The sequence below is a fragment of the Camelina sativa genome, chromosome 5, assembly GCF_030686135.1.
Source record: "Camelina sativa cultivar CO46 ecotype springtype chromosome 5, ASM3068613v1".
NCBI classification, from domain to species: domain Eukaryota; kingdom Viridiplantae; phylum Streptophyta; class Magnoliopsida; order Brassicales; family Brassicaceae; genus Camelina; species Camelina sativa.
Genome location: NC_141884.1, coordinates 9,101,359 through 9,118,668, shown reverse-complemented (window position 1 = coordinate 9,118,668; position 17,310 = coordinate 9,101,359). Strand labels below are relative to the sequence as shown.

Sequence of the window (17,310 nt, the reverse complement as noted above, 5' to 3'; positions counted from 1 at the left end):
GCAGAACCCCAACAAGTATTTAACATGGCTGCAATCCAACCATACCTAAGACAGAAGACGACACAGGCACAGCCATGGGCACGGTCACGGAACAGGAACCAGAGTTCCCTCTGTATCACAATCCTCTTAATTAGTTGGTTTAGAAACCGTGTGGTTTCTTATGTTTAAGACAATTTTTTGTTTGTAATGAAAAAAATTTAAGTTCTACTTATATTTATGTTTGACTTTTATTTTCGATTTTGAGTATATTTTCTTTATAATAATATTGTTTTTAGAAATGTAAATATCAAAATAAACAAAAAAAAAAAGCCAAAATCCGTAGCACTTTTATGCTATGGATTTGCGATGGATATCAATATCGCAAAATTGCTACCAATTTGCGAGGAGTACATATCACGTGGTTTATGATATTGTTCATATATTGCAACGACAAAAATTTTCGCAAAAGTCTTGCAAAACAGAGAGGGATTTAGTATGGCATATATTGCAAGATATTTGCCAGAAATAATGTACATCGCAATTTGCGAGAGAAAATATCCGTCGCAAGATTTGCGAGGGATGTGCAACGTTTTTTAAATTTGCGAGATGCGTATTTCGAGGAATTCACTTCTCTCGCAAATCTCTTACTATTATCGTTTTGCGAGGGATTAACGAGGAATCTTTTCATCGCAATAGGCGTGTTTTCTTGTAATGTTACCATATTTTCTACTCATAAAATTTAGCTAATCTCGTTTTAACAAGTCTTTGCATGATCATTTCATAAGTTTGATCAGAGTATGAGATAAAATCGTGATGATCAAACTCTTTCAAATAGAACCTTTAATTTTTCAGAATTAATCAAGCTGTTGGTGGGTATGCATATATAAGACTAGGTCTTTGTGCTCGTGGTGAAGACCTTGTTCCTTAAATTTGTAATCTAAAATCTAATGTTGAGTCTCCGGCCAACTAGGTTGGTGACGTGCATGGTAAAGTGATCATGTTATGGTTTAGTTAACAAAAGATCATTAAACTGGATTTTTTATGCCAGCCCAAAACAACACTCACAAATTCTATGGGAAGAAAAAATCTGAAGCAGAACAGAATGTGAATGTAAAAGTTGGTATATATGAGATTGTTGAAGGATGTTAATTAGAAACCGTTGAGTAAAAGTTGGTAAGAGATTGTTGTTTAAAGAAGAGATGAACGGTGAAGTTGATTTAAATCTCGACAAAACGTATGTCAAAAGCAAATGATGACTCCAGAGACTGAACCATTCTTTTTTTTTCATTTTTAACTCCATAGAAAAATAAATGACACAAGCATTAGATAAAGATTTCACAACAAACACAAGGAAATGCTTCAACACATCAACAATTACTTAACCAACATTATAGGATCAAACTCAAACTGAAACAGTTCTAACGGCTTCTGCGCTTAGTCGGACCAATTATCTTTGCAAGCCACTCGGGCTTGTATGAAGCAATGAGTTGTGCTATTGCCAATCCAACCAACACTCCAGGTCCATGACTTAAGCTTGAAGAAAGCTTGAGTCATAAGGAATCCTAATCCTACCAAGTTGTGGTTCTAAAGGATTAGGATAATGACATGTTATATTTAGGAGTTATCTAAATATATGCAAAGTTTAATAGGAATAGGTTTTGGTGTTTGGAGTTATCTATATTAGGAGATGCCAATGTGTGGCATAACTTAATAGGTTTTAGAGAGAACAAGAATAAGCTTTAGGTTTTGAGAGAGTTTCCTAAAGATCAATAAAAGAGAGTGATTCTTTTAATTTCTTGTTTTCTTTAAGTCTTTGTTTACAATATTTGGTATCAGAGCGATGGGAGATATCAAACCTACGGGAGAAATTGTTGAAGCTACTGCAATAAAACCAATCGATGGAGGAGGTTCTTCTTCCCTCAAGTGTCCAATGTTGAATTCGACAAACTACACTGTTTGGTCTATGAAGATGTGGATCCTCCTCAAAATACATAAAGTCTGGCCGATCATTGAAGCTCCTGGTGATGACAATGACATGAATAATATGGTGACAGCTCTGTTGTTTCAATCAATCCCAGAATCTCTCATCCTACAAGTCGGAGAACTAGACACGGTAAAAGGTGTGGGACGCAATTCAAGCACGGTACGTCGGAGCCGAGCGAGTCAAGGAAGCAAGGTTGCAGACCTTAATGTCTGAATTCGATCGACTTAGAATGAAGGATACAGATAAAGTTGATGATCTTGCTGGAAACTATCTGAAATATCTTCAAAGGTCGCAGCACTCGGAGAAAGCATTGAGGAATCCAAGATCATGAAGAAATTTCTCAAGTGTCTTCCTCGGTCGAAGTTTATTCACATGGTGGCATCGTTAGAACAAGTTCTTGATCTTAACAAGACCAGCTTTGAAGAAATTGTTGGTCGAATGAAAGCATATGAGGAGAGAATCTCTAAGGAGGAGGCAATACAGGAAGATCAAAACAAGCTAATGTATGCAACCCTGGAAGCTCAACAAAACCGTGACTACAGTGGAGATTTTCAAAACAGAGGATGAGGAGGACGTTTTGGTTTTAGAGGAAGAGGTCGTGGAAGGTCTAATGGTGGAAGAGACTTACAAGCTGGTCACTACGCCTCAAGCTGTCCAGACCGTTTGTTGAAATTACAAGAGATTCATGAAGATGATAACAATAGTGAAACACAAGATGTAGATGCCTTTATGATACACGAGGTTGCTTATTTGAATGAGAAACACTGAAAACACAGCTAATTCGAAACAAAGCTAAGCGGAGAGAATGTGTGGTACCTTGACAACAGAGCCAGTAACCACATGACAGGTGATAAGCGATATTTCGAGAATATTGATGAGACCATCACAGGAAAGGTAAGATTTGGTGATGATTCCAGGATTGACATCAAAGGAAAAAGAACTATCTCGTTCATAGACATTAATGGAGAACCAAGAAGAATGTTAGATGTATACTTTATTCCGGAGCTCAAGAATAACATCATCAGTCTCGGACAAGCAGCAGAAGCAGGATGTGACATAAGGATAAGAGGAAAACATGTAACAATGCATGATCAACAAGGAAAGTTACTTGTTCAATCTGAGAGGTCCAAGAACAGGCTATACAAGGTGATCATGGGAATAAAGAACACTACATGCTTATTCACTAAGACTATGAGTGAATCAAGTAAGTGGCATGCAAGGTTGGGACATATAAACTCTGAGACTCTGAAGTCAATGATGCAGAACAAGCTAACTCAAGGATTACCACGGTTCATTGTTAACTCTGAGGTGTGTTCATCATGCTTGCTTGGAAAACAAACACGTAGGGTGCTCCCCAAAGCTACTTCGTACAGAGCAGATACGGTGTTAGAGCTCATTCACGGTGATCTATGCGGACCCATCTCACCAAATTCTGCTGCCGGTAACAAATGTATTTTTGTCCTCATAGATGATCATTCACGATATATGTGGACAATCCTACTCAAAGAAAAAAGTGAAGCTTTCGAGAAGCTTAAGATATTTAAACAACATGTGGAACAAGAAACAGGGGCTACGATACAAACTTTCAGAACAGATAGAGGGAGAGAATTTGTGTCTCATGAGTTCAACTCGTTTTGTGAAAGATTTGGAATCAAGAGACATCTCACAGCTCCATACACTCGACAACAGAATGGAGTGGTTGAAAGGAGAAACAGGACATTGCTAGAGATGACAAGAAGCATCATGAAACATATGAAGATACCAAACTATCTTTGGGGTGAAGCAATCAGACATTCAACCTACTTGTTGAACAGAATTGCAACAAGATCGCTTGAAAACAAAACACCATATGAGGCACTGCGAAACAAGAGGCCAAATATTGATCACCTCCGAGTATTTGGCTGCATTGGATAAGCCATGGTGGACAAACCTCATCTCCGAAAACTCGATGATAGATCAAAGAACACAGTTCATCTCGGGACAGAACATGGCTCTCAGGCCTATAGACTCCTAGAACAACATACTCAGAGAATAATTGTAAGCAGGGATGTGGTGTTTGATGAGACAAAGGGATGGAATTGGAGCACTAACAGTCAAAACACAGAGCATAGTGGAAGTTTCAGTGTTGTATTTGGTGATTTTGGAAACCGAGGCATTCAACAAGAGGACGAAGAAGACTCTGTTGGAGTTCATGGTGATAACATGGAACGAAATTAGGAAAACAATGAGGAAAACGAAGATAATGTATCAGATGGTTCTCTAAGTGACCAAGAAATTGAAGAGATGCAGAATCAAGAGCAACCAGTGCTACGACGAACAACACGGCAGGTAGTAAAACCAAAGTATCTACAAGATTATGTCTTGTTAGCTGAAGAAGAAGGAGAATTCCTGCTCATGTGTTTGAACAATGAGACTAGACTATGAAGCAAGAGAGACTAAAGAATGGATATGTGCTTGTGAGGATGAGCTGCTATCGATCAAGAAAAATGAAGTATGGAACCTTGTAGACCTACCAGCGGGAGTTAAACCCATAGGTCTAAAATGGATATTTAAACTCAAGAGGAACTCAGATGGGACTATCAACAAATACAAGGCACGCTTAGTGGCAAAAGGTTATGTTCAACAGTATGGAGTCGACTTCGACGGGGTATTTGCTCCAGTGGCTAGGATAGAAACTATAAGATTATTGCTTAACCTAGCAGCTTCTAACGGTTGGGAGATCCATCACCTTGATGTTAAGACTGCGTTCTTACATGGTGAGTTAAGAGAAACAGTTTATGTTACACAACCAGAAGGCTTTGAGGTGAAAGGGAGTGAGGACAAGGTTTACAAACTCAACAAGGCTTTATATGGATTAAGACAGGCCCCGAGAGCATGGAACAACAAGTTAAATCAGACTCTGGTTGAGTTGCAGTTTAAAAAGTGCTTTAGAGAACCATCAATCTATCGCAAAGAAGTAAAAGGGAATCTACTTGTTGTTGCAGTATATGTAGATGATTTGTTTGTGTCTAGAACAAGCAGTCATGTTATAAATGAGTTTAAAACAGAGATGGCGACCAAGTTTGACACGAGTTATCTAGGAAGGCTAACCTATTACTTAGGTATCGAAGTGTGTCAGTTTGAAGGTGGGATAATACTAACTCAACAACGATATGCTAAGAAAATACTACAGCAAGCGGGCATGAAAGACTGCAATCGAACTCTCACGCCGATGGAGTCCGATTTAAAGCTAGCAAAAGCAGAGGAGGAAGAGGATATTGATGCTACAAGCTTTAGGAAAAATGTTGGATGCCTTCGATATCTACTCCACACTCGACCGGACTTAATGTACTGTGTAGGAGTGCTAAGAAAGTATATGCAGACCCCTAAAGTCTCTCATGGTGCTGCGATGAAGGAGGTGTTGCGTTATTTGCAGGGTACTACGAATTATGGATTGGTGTTTACACGATCCGATACAAAAGTGCCAAGGTTGATAGGCTATAGTGACAGTAGTCTTAATGTAGATCCAGATGATGGAAGAAGCACCACCGGTCATATTGTTTTATCTTGGAGGAAGCCCAATCACGTGGTGTTCACAAAAGCAAGATACCGTGGCATTTTTGTCTTGCGAGGCCGAGTTTATGGCCGAAACAGAAGCAGCTCGACAGGCTATATGGCTTCAAGACTTACACGAAGAAGTTACAGGCGTGTCTAGTGAGAAAGTCACAATTAGAGTTGACAACAAATCAGCAACTGCCTTGACAAAGAATCCGGTCTTTCATGGTAGGAGCAAGCATATCCACACAAGGTATCACTTTATAAGAGAGTGTGTGGAGAATGGTCAAATAGAGGTTGAACATGTCCCTGGACATGAGCAAAAGGCTGACATTTTGACTAAGGCTTTAGGAAGAATAAAATTCAAGGAAATGAGGGAGCTAATTGGAGTTCAAGACTTGGAGGAGAATGACTTCAAGCTTAGGAGGGAGATTGTTGACTTAAGCTTGAAGAAAGCTTGAGTCATAAGGAATCCTAATCCTACCAAGTTGTGGTTCTAAAGGATTAGGATAATGACATGTTATATTTAGGAGTTATCTAAATATATACAAAGTCTAATAGGAATAGGTTTTGGTGTTTGGAGTTCTCTATATAAGGAGATGCCAATGTGTGGCATAACTTAGGAGGTTTTAGAGAGAACAAGAATAAGCTTTAGGTTTTGAGAGAGTTTCCTAAAGATCAATAAAAGAGAGTGATTCTTTTAATTTCTTGTGTTCTTTAAGTCTTTGTTTACAAAAAGTCCATATCCTATGGCCACTGCTTTCCAGCTCAGCACTTGTTCCTCTTCCTCGTTTTCTTCTTTAGGCTGTTCTGTTGGTGGCGTATTAGTAATACTCCCAAAGCAAGTCTCCTCCAAAGTAAGACCACAAAGACCAGCAATCCTGTAACGCCCCCGAACCGTTCTATGACCACGAAGGCCATCGGACAGCCACGGAACGTTACTTGCGAAATTGCACCGACATGATTCGGTCGAGGGATGAAAGCTGCAGACTTCCCGACCGGTCCCCCTGGCACAACTCCACCCGCAACCGAGGTTACTTAGGCTTTGCAACCCTTGCGGCCTGGTGCGTTGTGTTAGCCCGGACAAGGCCGAGTATCATTTGCAACTTGCCATGTTTTCCCGAAAACCGAATATATTACTTTAACAAAATATTACATTGTAAATAAATCATTAAAGCAATATATAAAAATAGTCGGGTAATTTACATAATCGTTTATAAAAATATAGGGTTTTACAAAGAACACAAGAAAACCCTATCTGGTACCCCAATGTTTGCTCCGGCTCTAGACTCACTTAGGCTTCCCTGCAAGACAAAATAATATCATGAGTAATCTAAGATTACTCAGTGAGCCTGGGTACCCCTTTCTCCTAAACAGGATTCAACTTTCCCCAACCCGACTACCCGGCAAGCAAAGAAAACAAGCAAGTAAAACAAACTAGCAAGTAATCAAAGCAACGCAACGAAAACAATAGCGGAAGCAATTTAAACCACAAACAAGCGAGAAAGGTTAGATCAAGACGACTCGACTCAACGATCTAGACTCGCTATACGCATTACAAGACGACTAAAGAACACTTTAGACTCTTGACTCATACGCGACTCGCAAGGACAATCTAGAATAAAACAAGGGACACTTGAAATACCCTAGACTCCTTCGCCTATCAACCAAACAAAGACATCTAGAATACTACAAGGATCGCTTGGAATACCCTAGACTCTTTTCACCTAAGGGCCCTCGATAATCTGTTCCGTTCCATACTGTCCCCCATGCCGAGACCACAAAGGTCACCAGCAATGAGCCCGCAATTATGCTACATCGTCATGTAGCGGTCACGCTAGTAGCTAGCTAGTCGTGACAGTGTCCCGCGTGAGTGGTCGTCAGGAACTCATGCGTGACAACTGCTTTTGGAACAGAGATCGACTTTACTATTCTAGCTAAGACTCGAGAAACAAATTCAAGAGACTAAGCTAAAATAAAACACACAATAATTCAAGCAATGATAATCAAGAAAACATGCATGAAATCAAGCAAGAATACGACATGCAATAATCAACAAGCAACAAGAAATACAATTCAAGCAACTTAAGATTCTTCTACATTAATGCAATCAAATTAAGCAACTTAAGCAAAATTAATGCAACAAGTTCTAATATGCATGCAACCAATTTGATTTAATCGTTTTGAATCCTTAAGTCCAAATTACGCATGCAAGGCCATTTGATTTAAACTCTTAAATCATCTTAGTCCAATTAAGCATGCAAGTTCATTTGAGTTAACCATTTAAATCCTTTAAAATTCGTTTAAGCATTTAAACTAACCTCACACGAATTTATGCGATAATATTTCAAATGAACTTTACCAAGTTAAACATGCATGCAATCCTCTGAACCAAATTTTAAGTGTTCCATCTTACTTAAAATGCATCAAAATTCATTCGCATGGTGATTCATGTTAGATGTGCATTTAAACATTTCACTAGTATGAATCCTACCATATTACGCATGCATCCAATTTAAACCGATTTTTACATGCATCTATCCTACATGCATTACCGCAGAACTCACCTTTTCACGCGTCGATGATTACCAGACTTCACCGCACCACTCGATAAGACAATTTCCTCTCTCTTCGCGTCAAACAGCTTCCCGCTTCTTCGTCTGCTTTTGATCTGCCACCAACTTCCTTTCTCGGCTCGACATCAACTCTGTCTCTTTCTCGGCTTTACTCAACCGTAAACCGCGTCTCGCTCTCGGTTATCTTCGATCACAAAACGCGTCTTGATATCTATCTTCTTCGATCGAAATCGCCTTCTTTTATCAATGATCTCTCTTGACACGATCGCCGTCTATTCTCGATGGCTTCTTCGACAGGAACTCCGTCTTTTCTCGATGATCTCTACCTCATTTTTCTCTCGGCGCAAGTAATATTTCTCGACGATCTCCCTCTCTTCTTCTCTCTTGCGAACTTGCCCATTTTTCTTTCTTTTCTCTCTCGCTCACCTTTTCTCTCAATTTTCTCTCCTTACCCCTTTATGTCTTGTGCGAAAATGAGAGAAGTGAAGCTCTATTTATAGAGAACTTGGGCGGTGGAGATAGCCAATGTATGAAGCACAATTTTTTCTTCTTAGTGCATGTGTTTAAACACTTGGTTGTGTTTAACTTCAACACTTGGCCACTAAACTCCACTAACTCCATTTGATTTCTTTAATCCTCCACTAACTCCCACTAACTCTTCTTGATTTATTTAATTATTCCACTAATTCCACTAATTTTTCTTGAATAAATTAATCCTCCACGACCTCTCCTTTGATTAATTTAATTCTCCACTTCTCCATCTTTACATAGTCGATTTTACAAGAGAAAACGATCTCTTGATTCCTCCGGCAAAAACTCAACTTTTTCGGTCATCACGCAACACCTTCGGATGCTATCGGTCTCGCTCAGCAGCATGTCTCGGATGCTTCGACGATACGTCTCAGACAATTTTCTCGGCACTCTCGGTTAATTTTGTCGACCATCCTCGAACTTCTTGATTTTCCTCGGTCATCTTCATATTTTCTCGGACATTACCCGGATATCTCTTGGACGTCTCGGTTTTCTTCCTTGGTATTTACCCGACTCTTCCACAGATGCCGTTTCTGCATAAACCGTTAATTTTTTTTATCGATCTTAAGACCTCGATCGTACCTCCGGTCACTCCAGTCTTGGCTCGGCCATTCTCCGACTCACGAATATTTTCTCGGACTTCTTCTGGTCGTTCTTCTTTGTTTTACATCTTCTTTCTTATTAAGTCCTTCCCGAGTCATTTCCTTGAATTTTTATTTTGGGATTTTTACCCTTGGTGAGGGCCATTACATTCTCCCCCCCTTATAAGAATTCGTCCCCGAATTCTCACGCCTTCTCCTTCTCTCCTTGTGATGTCGTTACTCCTTATCTTAAATGCCATTGCCTTGCAATTACTATCACGTCAATATCTTTATTGGAACCTCCCTTTCCTTGGTAGTTTCGTCTCCATAATCTCACTTCACACTTATACCACCGTTGGCGATGTTTTTGAAAAGCTTACTCATCTCCAGCATTCACTTGGCTCCTCATAATCTTTACGATTTTCAAATACTAAGGCTTTTGCCTTGTTGCACCATGACTTGTCCACCACTTAACTTCTTTGACTCAATGCTTCTCTTTCTTCAGCTTGTTCCTGACTCTTCTCTCCTCCTCCAATTTACATCTTGATTCACCCCCATCATCTTGATATGCTCCTCATACAACTTGTATTTTCTCCTTCGTTAGCAACAATACTTTGCTTCTCTGGTTCCTCCGACTCCTTTATCCTTACATGCCTTAAGGTTTCACCCTCCTTCGATTTCTTCGGCTTCGTATAGCTTCTCTTAAAATTACTTTGAATTCCTTCTTCAACTTCCATACCAATGAAATTGGATTTGGTAACTTCTCTCGACTCTCGCCTCTTAGCATAATAATGCTTCTCCGTTGCCGTCTATTATTTTCTTGCACCTTCTTTATCTATTCGCAGACCATTTTCTTCTTTTATGCATTATCTTCTTGCATCCTCTTTGTCCTACTCCTTGGTCCACACACTATTTTCCGCACCTCTTTGGTCATGTCTGGTTTGACCTTTTTAATTTTCCACTGTCAATTATTTGCACTACTCTTTCGTTCTTTCGATTTCTTTGAGTTTGCCTCAACCTTCTCCATCATTCTTCTTCTTTTCTCTTCTCCTTCTTTTGATTCTTAACCCGAACCGGCTGCCCTGTCCTGATCGAACTCTCTTGGACTTTCCTGAGCTTCTTCTCTTTTGTCTGATCGCGTTTTGTGGCGCATTACGTGAATCCTCATCGATTGCGTGAGAGTTAATTATGCAAATAATTAACTATGCATCCTATAAAACTCAAGCAACAATCAAAGCAAGTAATTCAAACAAGCAAAGATTAGTAAGTAGTTAAATAGCAAACAAACAACACAAACACGGCTAAAGAACGCAAAGTACTTTTCCAAAAGATACAAAGGTTCTACACCAATTAGCCGATAATTCTAAGGGTTCGGATCCTAGACAAACACAATAAAGGTTAGGTCTAGAAACAACAACAAAAAGAATACTATCCAATCCTTACACATACACCCCAAAAAGAACTTCCCTTACTCCCCAGAGTCCTACTGGTTCCTGAGCCTAGTACACGCTTCGCACATGCTCATGCACTCCCTAGCTGGCTCATCAGGTGGCGGTTCAGCGGGAGACTCGGTTGAGGTAGAGGCAGCAGACATCGAGGTTCCAGCTTGGTTCGTCGGGTTCTCTTCCACTCGTTCAACTCGTCCTATCGGGTTCTCCCCCGTCTCCACACGTTGACTAGATGAGATCATTGTCTCTCGCACAGCTCGATATGGGCAGTTGTAAGTGTAATGTTCCACGCTTCCACACTCAGTACACCCAACACGCTCTGGGAATGGCAGATGTTGTGGTTTGGTCCTCCAACAATGATTGTTGAGATGTCCCGGCATCCCACACGTATCACACGGCCTTGTATATCGCATAAGATCCGGGTTTGGGCAGCGATAGGCAAAGTTCCCTCGCATCCCGCACCACTCGCACTCCACGTTCGTCGGGTCACACATGCGCCTCAACTCCATCCTCCAACAATGCCTTGTCCAATGTCCAATGCCCTCGCACAGCTTGCAATAAGGCTGGTTCCTCATATGGACTTGGTTCGGATAAACCACCCTTTTCCTAGCAGTGGCTCTCACTCTCAGCCTGCCTCTCGGTTGAAAGGTCACTAGCCGCGTCTCTGGCTGCTCTCTTGCCTGAAACTTGTGATACGACATCCTCGGCCTCTTCAAACTCGAACTACTCTCTCCTATCTCCAGTCTTACTCGCTCTCGGTTCAAATTCCTTAACTCATACATCCTAGCAATCTTCTCCAAATCTGGGTCTATCGGTTCCTCTTCTTGCCGCGATAACACCATTCGCAATGGTATGGCTCGAATAGGGCTGTCGCGCCTCAGCACCATCTGGTTCGGCTCCACAGGGTCTGGTCTCACTTGACTTGGTTCACCTTGTTCTCTCACAACATGACTTGGTCCTCCTTGGTCTCTCGCAACTCGACTCGTACTAGCTCTCGATCTTGCATCCTCTCCATGCTCCATTCTCGCATCAGCTTCTTGGTCTTGATCTCTTGGTATCGGGTCTTGGTCATCCATTGGCTCCACTACAAAAGTTGGAATCCCTTCATCATCACTCGACAATAGATCAATCACCTCCACACACCGTTCTCTCTTCATCGTGGGTTCCCTGATCCTAGAGTCTCCATCGGCTGGATTCTCTTCTCTCTTGGCCTCCGGTACAACGACTTCCCCATCGCCTTCGTCCGCTCTCTCCGGTGAACGCATCTCATTCAGCATGAGAAGGATCCTCGCAACCATCTCTGGCCTCTCCTCTGCAGGTTGCTCTCCACTAGGGCCTCCGGTCTCGGGTACAACTCTTGCACCACTCGCAGCTCCTTCTTCTTCCGGCAAGTACACATCTGTCAAGAAATCCAGGATTTTATCAATTACCTCCGGGTACTCCCTCATATAATTCTCAGGACTGATATCCTTGTCCTGATCCTCCACAAGATCCAACAGCAACTTCTGTAACTTGTCGGCGAGCTCCACCTCCGCGTCTCCATAATCTCCAACAGGAATAGTCTCAAACTTTCCTTGCGCATCCATTCGCACTTGAAGACGACTTGGCTCTCCAATCTCCAACACAATTGTCTGGTCATCTTAATCAGCTTCCAACTCCTCCGTTTCCTCTAAACACTCGGACGGATCGGTCTCAATAGACAAGTTGGTGTCATCAGCGTCAAACACCCCGTCCTCATCCCAATCATTCGAATCATTTGGCCCTTGGCTGTTTTCTGATTCCGTCGACAAGAACCCATTGTGATGCCCACAATCCTCATGTCTCGGCCCCTCATCTCCTGAACCATCCCCGCGACCTGAATCACCTGAAGACATCTAAAACCCACAAGAAACATGGTAAGATGCTTAGTCCACTCTAAGGTTCAACTTAAAACTAGACAAGCAAACAATCGGATAAAAGTTTTGTGTTTTTGCGACACATTTACTCGATAAAACCTTGAAATGCACAAGTGCTCGCGGGTTCAAAAACACCGCTCTGATACCACCTTTGTAACGCCCCCGCTCCGGCTCTAGACTCACTTAGGTTTCCCTGCAAGACAAAATAATATCATGAGTAATCTACTCAGTGAGCCTGGGTACCCCTTTCTCCTAAACAGGATTCTACTTTCCCCAACCCGACTACCCGACAAGCAAAGAAAACAAGCAAGTAAAACAAACTAGCAAGTAATCAAAGCAACTCAACGAAAACAATAGCGGAAGCAATTTAAACCACAAACAAGCAAGAAAGGTTAGATCAAGACGACTCGACTCAACGATCTAGACTCGCTATACGCATTACAAGACGACTAAAGAACACTTTAGACTCTTGACTCATACGCGACTCGCAAGGACAATCTAGAATAAAACAAGGGACACTTGAAATACCCTAGACTCCTTCGCCTATCAACCAAACAAAGACATCTAGAATACTACAAGGATCGCTTGGAATACCCTAGACTCTTTTCACCTAAGGGCCCTCGATAATCTGTTTCGTTCCATACCGTCCCCCATGCCGAGACCACAAAGGTCACCAGCAATGAGCCCGCAATTATGCTACATCGTCATGTAGCGGTCACGCTAGTAGCTAGCTAGCCGTGACAGTGTCCCGCGTGAGTGGTCGTCGGGAACTCACGCGTGACAACCGCTTTTGAAACAGAGATCGACTTTACTATTCTAGCTAAGACTCGAGAAACAAATTCAAGAGACTAAGCTAAAATAAAATACACAATAATTCAAGCAATGCTAATCAAGCAAACATGCATGAAATCAAGCAAGAATACGACATGCAATAATCAACAAACAACAAGAAATACAATTCAAGCAATGTAAGATTATTCTACATGCATGCAATCAAATTAAGCACCTTAAGCAAAATTAATGCAACAAGTTCTAATATGCATGCAACCAATTTGATTTAACCGCTTTGAATCCTTAAGTCCAAATTACGCATGCAAGGCCATTTGATTTAAACTCTTAAATCATCTTAGTCCAATTAAGCATGCAAGTTCATTTGAGTTAACCATTTAAATCCTTTAAAATTCGTTTAAGCATTTAATCTAACCTCACACGAATTTATGCGATAATATTTCAAATGAACTTTACCAAGTTAAACATGCATGCAATCCTCTTAACCAAATTTTAAGTGTTCCATCTTACTTAAAATGCATCAAAATTCATTCGCATGGTGATTCATGTTAGATGTGCATTTAAACATTTCACTAGTATGAATCCTACCATATTACGCATGCATCCAATTTAAACCGATTTTTACATGCATCTATCCTACATGCATTACCGCAGAACTCACCTTTTCACGCGTCGATGATTACCAGACTTCACCGCACCACTCGATAAGACAATTTCCTCTCTCTTTGCGTCAAACAGCTTCCCGCTTCTTCGTCTGCTTTTGATCCGCCACCAACTTCCTTTCTCGGCTCGACATCAACTCCATCTCTTTCTCAGCTTTATTCAACCGTAAACCGCTTCTCGCTCTCGGTTATCTTCGATCACAAAACGCATCTAATCTCGATCTTCTTCAATCGAAAACCGCCTTCTTTTATCGATGATCTCTCTTGACACGATCGCCGTCTATTCTCGATGGCTTCTTCGACAGGAACTCTGTCTTTTCTCGATGATCTCTCCCTCATTTTTCTCTCGGCGCAAGTAATATTTCTCGACGATCTCCCTCTCTTCTTCTCTCTTGCGAACTCGCCCATTTTTCTTTCTTTTCTCTCTCGCTCACCTTTTCTCTCAATTTTCTCTCCTTACCCCTTTATGTCTTGTGCGAAAATGAGAGAAGTGAAGCTCTATTTATAGAGAACTTGGGCGGTGGAGATAGCCAATGCATGAAGCACAATTTTTTCTTCCTAGTGCATGTGTTTAAACACTTGGTTGTGTTTAACTTCAACACTTGGCCACTAAACTCCACTAACTCCATTTGATTTCTTTAATCCTCCACTAACTCCCACTAACTCTTCTTGATTTATTTAATTATTCCACTAATTCCACTAACTTTTCTTGAATAAATTAATCCTCCACGACCTCTCCTTTGATTAATTTAATTCTCCACTTCTCCATCTTTACATAGTCGATTTTACAAGAGAAAACGATCTCTTGATTCCTCCGGCAAAAACTCGACTTTTCTCGGTCATCGCGCAACACCTTCGGATGCTATCAGTCTCGCTCAGCAGCATGTCTCGGATGCTTCGACGATACGTCTCGGACAATTTTCTCGGCACTCTCGGTTAATTTTGTCGACCATCCTCGAACTTCTTGATTTTCCTTGGTCATCTTGATCTTTTCTCGGACATTACCCGGATATCTCTTGGACGTCTCGGTTTCCTTCCTCGGTATTTACCCGATTCTTCCGCGAATGCCGTTTCCACATAAACCGTTAATTTTTTTTTTGATCGATCTTAAGGCCTCGATCGTACCTCCGGTAACTCCAATCTTGGCTCGGCCATTCTCCGACTCACAAATATTTTCTCGGACTTCTTCTAGTCGTTCTTCTTTGTTTTACATCTTCTTTCTTTTTAAGTCCTTCCCGAGTCATTTCCTTGAATTTTTATTTTGGGATTTTTACCCTTGGTGAGGGTCATTACAATTCCCTTCAAAGGAAGATTTAGATTGCCCAATAATTTGTGGTCCTTGTGGTATTTCACCCTTGAGTTGGTTGTGAGACACGTTTATGTACGCCAAAAATGAGAGGCTCCCTATTCCATTGGGGATAGTTTTAGAGAGAGTATTCCTTGACATATTAAGTGACTCGAGTTTCATAAGATTGGCGAAAGACAGAGGAATATGGCCTGTGAAGGCGTTGTTCGATAAGTTGAGTGCAATCAATGCCTCCAAGAGACCGATAGATTCAGGAATCTGTCCTTCAAGTCTGTTCCCAGAGAAATCAATGGCGGCGTAGGAAGTAAGGACCCTCTCTTGCTCCATAGATAGACCTTTGTATTGCAAATCTATAGCATCCATAGGTATAGTGAACTTTACCAAAAGAATTTTTATCATATACTATATATAGACCCCCATACTCATTCATGGTGAGTGATGATGCTTTCCAATTGATAAAGTATCTTGGTGGCAAGCTTCCAGTAAACTTATTATCAGCTATCCCAAATATCCGCAGCTCGGGAAATCCGAGAGGACGTTGAGCCGTATCTTTGTGACCTCACCCGTAGAGTTATTGCACAAGACTCCATTAGAGTAGTCACTATGGTTGCAATTAAGAGTATCAAACTCGTTCTTGAACTGCGTAAAAGCGTGAATCTGGCGGGGGCGACAAGCAACAAGACCAACAATAGAATTATTATAATATGAAGAAGCTTGAAGGGGAGACAAAACAGAGTAAGAGTAGCGAGAGCCGAGAGAAAATACAAACGCAGATGCGATTCTGACATGGTTGTCATGAAAATTAGATAAGAAGAATGAGTTTGCTTGATAAAAAATTGTGAGAGAGAAGATTGGTATAAACAAAGATACATGTGGTTTTTCATTGGTGCTATGTGACAGAAACACAAGTTGAGTTGGAATCAGTTAAAGCTAAGTGAAGTATTTGTGTGGGAAGGAGAAAAGTGCGCCTAAATTAGTTTATTTTTCTAACGTATAACATCATCAGTTTGAAAATACTTTAGCAGATACTATTGGATTCATTTCTGAATCATAACAGAAAGGTAACTTTAATCATTCGTAATCCTTGTTGCAAACGGAAATAGAACAGAGCAATATTATACTTCGTTGTGACTTGTGAGACATGAACTGATAAATAAAACTTTGGCATCAAATAATTTTTTTAAAATGATCAAAGACAAGAAGATCATCATACACAGCTTATAAAGCACGTACCGCATATATTTAGCTATATTTTTGTTGAAACTCTATTTCCTCACTGAAATTCCTTATACCATTGTATTAGGTTTTAGAAATTGTGGCCTTACAGTGAAATGGCATTAATTTTGTTAATGGGTGGACTAAAGAAAACACAGCCTATCTTTAATTTTGGTAGTGGTATAAACATTAAAGAATATGGGATTAATCGTGTTTGTGGAATTGGAGAAGATTTGGTCAAATTTCAAGAACAGAGACTTTTGCATTGACACTTTTTCTTTACACACCTCTTTCCTTCCCTGAGTCAAGCATGAGAATCTCAATGCATGATGATTTTTTATTCTTGAACTAAAAAATTTCTAGTCACCACTCTAAAAATTTCATTACTAGAATACAAAAATGCCCAAATCTTATATAATATGAGAAGGTTTTTTTCTAACTTTGCCTGCCAATGCAACAGTTGGCGCTCTATATTTGTGACACATGTCTTTATCACTAATCTTAAACTAAACATTTTTTATCTAATATATTAAAGGAGAAGTCGAGAGGGCTCACAGCCAATCTCACAAAATTTGACCTTTCTTGCCCTTAATGAAAAATACCCCTGAAAAATTTTCGGACAAGCTTTTGTTCTCTATTTAGGTTGCTGAAACGCACCACATTCATCCTCAGATTTAAGATTACTAATTTGCCATTAATGAGAATCCAAACTGGACGTTTGTACCCTTCAAATTAATTTAGAAAATTATTAAAAGTCTAAATTATTAAATATCTAATCTATATAATCGTTAAAACATGATTTTATAAATT

At 40.5% G+C, this 17,310-nt stretch overlaps 1 protein-coding gene across 1 annotated transcript; it reads right to left on the bottom strand.

Moving 5' to 3' along the window:
- Positions 1 to 1,397: 1,397 nt before the first annotated feature.
- Positions 1,398 to 15,612, bottom strand: LOC104789060 (receptor like protein 24-like). Its single transcript, XM_087449665.1, has 3 exons — positions 15,254 to 15,612; positions 6,242 to 6,378; positions 1,398 to 1,504 (listed from the first exon to the last, which is right to left on the bottom strand). Exons 1-3 carry the CDS (start codon positions 15,610 to 15,612, stop codon positions 1,398 to 1,400), a joined length of 603 nt encoding a protein of 200 aa, XP_087305791.1.
- Between the last annotated feature and the right edge of the window lie 1,698 nt (positions 15,613 to 17,310).

Coding starts and splice junctions, on each gene's coding strand:
- LOC104789060 (XM_087449665.1), bottom strand. CDS start 15,612: ATGGAGCAAGAGAGGGTCCTTACTTCCTACGCCGCCATTGATTTCTCT. Junction 6,379..15,253: donor TGTAATGACCCTCACCAAGG/GTAAAAATCCCA, acceptor GGGGCGTTACAG/GATTGCTGGTCTTTGTGGTC. Junction 1,505..6,241: donor GAAAGCAGTGGCCATAGGAT/ATGGACTTTTTG, acceptor CAAGCTTAAGTC/ATGGACCTGGAGTGTTGGTT.